Raw genomic sequence first — 4,811 nt, 5'->3', positions numbered from 1 at the left:
TGTACAAAATCTTTCATATAACTTGGGAGCTGGATCCTAAATGGGTGTAAATGAGTGAAGTCACTGGAGCCATGCCAGTGTAAAGTACCTGAAGATCTTCTCCTTTGTCTCAAAATTTTTGCTGACATTACTATGAAAAATGCAGATGCAACAACAAACAGCAGGAGAAAGTGATGGTGAGACATAAGCTAGTGGGAACATGTATAAACATTTACAGGTGGTATTTGTAACGAGGCAGCAAGGCAACAAGAAGTTTGTTCTGTGCAGCAGGAGATGGAGAAGTGATGTGAATATGTGCAGACCAGATTGGATACTAATCGTTTAAGTAAAGAGAGAGAGAGAGAGAAAGGAATAAGGAGAAATAAAGGGATAAGTGTGAGAGGCCAGAAAAATTACAAAGATGAGCTGAAAAATCAAAGGGGCAGTTTGGATCCTGGGCTCCAAAGAAGTCACTATGGATTGAATGATTTCCCCAATTATGTTAATACTAGTTTGGCTCTGAATGGAAACAAACACACAGACCCTGAGGTTACATCCAGATCTGGACACACAAACCTCTGTGCTCATGTTAAGTCCCATGAATGTAAGTGAGATCCAGGCAAGAAGTAGGGAGCTTTGCCAGCACGTTCCAGTGCAGTATTAACAACACAACACCTTTTGCTTTTTTGTTTTTTAAATCTACCCAGTACTTGCAAGAAATAGCCAGAGTGACTTCTTTTGATCTCCTTGCATCCATCTAGGTACTACAGTACTGCAATATAAAGATTAAATAATAACAGTGCTGGCATGTCAAGCCAACCAAGGAACCAAGGAACCAGAATCAATGTCACGTGTCCAATCTCAACCTACCTGCCTGGAGACACTAAAGAAACCCATACAAATTCTTCTACTTAATAAAAATGTTATGCTTGACTGTGACAATTTTTTCCTTGCACAGAAAAATGTTGTATAAAGTATTAATATTTTTTTACTAAAATACATGAATTCTATCAAAATGAGCATCAGCTAAATAAATTAGGCTATTTTCTGTCCACTGTGAGAGGAAAAAAATCTCTCTTCACTCTCCTAAGATGAGTGTATTCATTTTTAAACCTTGATAGTCCCCTTGTAATTAAAGTGTTTTCAACTTTCAGTTTAAATAGTGGAATTAAATTTTAGATGGGTTTGGGGCTCCATGACACACAATATTGATTGTGTGTGACTGGAATTAAATACTAGAATGATTTAAGCATTCACTGTTACTCCACATTTTGAGTATGTGTGACTAGACTTCAATTCTAGAGTGAATTAGTACCCATCAGGCGCATCTACACGTCACCTGACATCGCCATAGCAATACACTATGTCGCCGTATGACATGCTACAGCAATGTAGTGATTACATGAGTCTACATGTGACTGGCAGCTATTTTGCACACTCCCCCATTTTAGCACGCTGCTGAAACTAACCATGTGCCATGCTCACGGCGCAGTAACAATGTTGCCATAGGGCACGTGTAGATGCACCCATTTTTACACAGAAGTTTGATTGAGTGTGATCATTCACCACCACAACTGCAATATCACCCAAAATGATCCAAGAAAAAAAACATTTTTTTCCCCAAAGTGACTGGAAATATAGGCCTGATTCAAAGTCAGGCAGTTCTACTGGCATGATGCCAGAGGTACTTTTCAATGTCATGGAGAACTCATGCAAATTTTAACAAGTCTTTCTCTCATGAGATCAGAGAACAATGAGAGATTAACACTAAATGCCAGGAAACAATTTGGTGGCAGCAGTACCAGCATTTTCTCTTGAACACGATCCCTAAGGGAAATAATGACATTATTGCAGGACATACTCTTTCTCTGATCCTTAGTTATTTTCAGTAACAATAAAGTTGCCACTCAGTAAACAGAAGATAAAAACAATAGTTTACAAAGAATAATTTTGATGATGAGGAAGGAAAAATAATTGTTAATTTGCTTTACTGAGCAAAACGGTCTCTTTTGTCCAATTCACGTGGACCCAGCACTGTTTCCTATATAAAGGTCACTTGATCCTTGCAGAGCAGTGAAGTCTCACACCTAAACAGGAGCTAAAATGGCAAAGGTAAGAAAAATGAGTGAATATTGTCAAATCTGCTTTGTCTGTGAAACAACTTGAATTGTTTCTCTGTTTAGTTTGCTTAATTTTATGTCTTTATTTTTTTTTAAAAGCCCATTTTATATATTTCTTAAAATGAGGACATTAATAGATGATTATGAGAAAACTGTAGTTTGGGATGAATCTGGAAATTCTCCCTCTTATGCTTTTTTAAATACAAAGAGATGAAAACTCCTCACACTGCATTAAACCAGAACTTTGCAGTTACTGCTGCCACTGTTTGACTCTTTGGTGTTGTTAAACTAATGCTTCACCTAGTTTGGAGACCACCACTGTGTTTCTGCACCATTCAACTCAATAGGAGCTTTGCCATTCAATTCAACAAGCGTAGGACCTGACTTAAATAGGAGGGATGCTCCCTCTCAGCCTGGTCCCTGAATGTTACTGCAGTAATTTAGAAAAGTCTGAAAGCTCTGGAATAGGTTGAAGGAGGTGGTGCTCTCCCCTACCCTGGGGGTCTTCAAGAGGAGGTTAGATAGGCATCTAGCTGGGGTCATCTAAACCCAGCGCTCTTTCCTGCCTATGCAGGGGGTCAGACTCGATGATCTATTGAGGTCTCTTCCGACCCTAACATCTATGAATCTATGAGACTTCACCCAATGCAGGTCCCTTGTATATAAAACCCCAAGGGATACGGGCAGTAGCATGCAGCATTATGGTGACTGGGAGCAGCTCTGGTTTGTGGAATTTTTCATGCAGGGGCCGCAACCTACAGTCATTCTAAGAGATGTATATGAATTATACTATTTTAGCTGCCAGTTGGCAAAAAATTCCCAGCGTGCCAAAGTAGCTCCCCTTCTCCTGGACACTAGAAACTTTGCCACTGATTTGGATAGGCTGTGGATCAGAACTTGTGTAAAACAGAAGGCCAGAGCCAATGTTTCAAATTAAGGCTTTCTAATGACTAGCATTGCCTTTCATTTTTATGCAGATCATTTTCTATGAGGGCAGAAACTTTGAGGGCCGCTCCCATGAGCTTACCTCGGATCAGCCCGATATGCACTCTCACCTAAGCCGCTGCAACTCCATCAAGGTGGAAAGTGGCTGCTGGATGATCTACGAGCGCAGCAACTACTTAGGTCATCAGTACTTTCTGAAGAGGGGAAGCTACCCAGACTACCAGCAATGGATGGGATTCAATGACTCCATCAGGTCCTGCATCATAATCCCACAGGTAAATTCACTGGTTTTGCTGTGGTTGAACTTTTGTGGTCTGAAAACACTGTGAAAGGCCTCAGCCAAGTTCAGAGCTCTCTTACTCTGTGCTGAGCACACAGTCCCTGCCCTAGAGACCTTGCAGTCTTGATTGAGAGACAAGCACAGGGTGGTGGAGCACACAGAAATGCGATGAGTTTAAGAGACAGATTTCAAAAGGGGCTTACAAGGCTAAGAACGTACGGAGCAGGGCAGTGGAATTTTTTATGAAATTGAGGACATCTCCACACCTGAGAATACTTGAAGTCTGTCCAGGCAGCATCTCCAGCTTCTGGCATTTTATATCTTTAAACATGTGACCTAAAAGGGCTGTGCCCAAAGTCACAGGAGAAGTGTGTGGCAACGTTCATTTTTACGCAGAATTGGACCAAATATTTCTTGATTCTCAGTTTAGCGTCTCAACCACAAGACCCTCCTTTTTTCTCTCAGGGTGTTATGGACAAGGCTGATAACTTGCTTGATACACTCATTCCAAGGTCCTGTTTTCCATTTTTTATAGTTTTACCAGACATTAATGCTTTGTGGTGAAATATTCCACTTTGTGTTGGGCATGTGACTTTTCTCTGTTTCCAGGCAATTCTCCCCAAATTGGCAACGTTTACACCAAACTGTTTTTAGACTACGGAGTACTGGAGTTGGAACTTGTCAGGGCCGTGCTGTGGTAGACGTTGTGTAAAAATCTAATGCATGAAAATCCTGAAACACACCTTCAGAGCTAAATAGAACAAGAGTTGGAAGGAAAAGAGAGGAAGTGAACGGTGAGATGACTTGGTGAAGGACACAGTGGACACATCTACATGTGTGCTTTAATGTGCAGTAACCTATTTTAATGTGCATTAAAACATCACAAAAAGTCCAATTTCACTAATGTGCATTAAATAGGCTAATACGCTTTTTTCTAGTACCTCACAATGGAGGTACTAAATGTAATGCACATTATCATAAGTACATTAATGAATATGTAGCACCATTATTTATAGAACCCAGCTCCCCCAATGCCCTGTGTGGTGGTACCCTTATCCCAAGTCAGAGTCAGGAGGCAGGAGTGGCTGGGGAAGATATTTGGATGTTTGGTATACTTTCTAATTTTAATATTTCATTCTCTTTTTATAATTTATTTTGTCTTTAATTGTAAGCAACCCTAAACTCCTTTTTGGAAAGGGCAGCATATATATACATATAGATAAATAATACTGTTCCATTCCCTGGACAACATTCATATTTAGAAAAGCTGTTGCACCCTGGGAGTCTAGCTACCACTTGCCATTTACTTTGGCCCACTTCATCTGTATGTAAATAAAATCTAGACATACAAAGCTCAGATCACCACTGCTGTGCACCGGTGTCACTTCATTGTCATCATTATATCTACACAAGGCTTACATTAACAGGAGAAAAAAACTGAGTGAGTACTGAGTTACACAAATTATATATTGTGGAAGCAGGCCCCT

General features: G+C 40.2%; 1 protein-coding gene across 1 annotated transcript in view; it reads left to right on the top strand.

Annotated features, from left to right (window-relative positions):
• Positions 1–2,019: 2,019 nt before the first annotated feature.
• Positions 2,020–4,811, top strand: part of LOC102386940 (gamma-crystallin 2-like) — a 3,194-nt gene continuing 402 nt past the window's right edge. Inside the window, exons 1-2 of the mRNA XM_006029129.1 lie at positions 2,020–2,091; positions 3,077–3,319. Of these exons, the coding sequence (XP_006029191.1) occupies positions 2,083–2,091; positions 3,077–3,319 (252 nt within the window). The 5' untranslated portion in view covers positions 2,020–2,082. The remainder of the gene's footprint in view (positions 2,092–3,076; positions 3,320–4,811) is intronic.

The sequence above is a fragment of the Alligator sinensis genome, unplaced genomic scaffold, assembly GCF_000455745.1.
Source record: "Alligator sinensis unplaced genomic scaffold, ASM45574v1 scaffold699_1, whole genome shotgun sequence".
Classification (NCBI taxonomy): Eukaryota; Metazoa; Chordata; order Crocodylia; family Alligatoridae; genus Alligator; species Alligator sinensis.
This window is presented reverse-complemented; position numbering and strand designations above follow the sequence as displayed.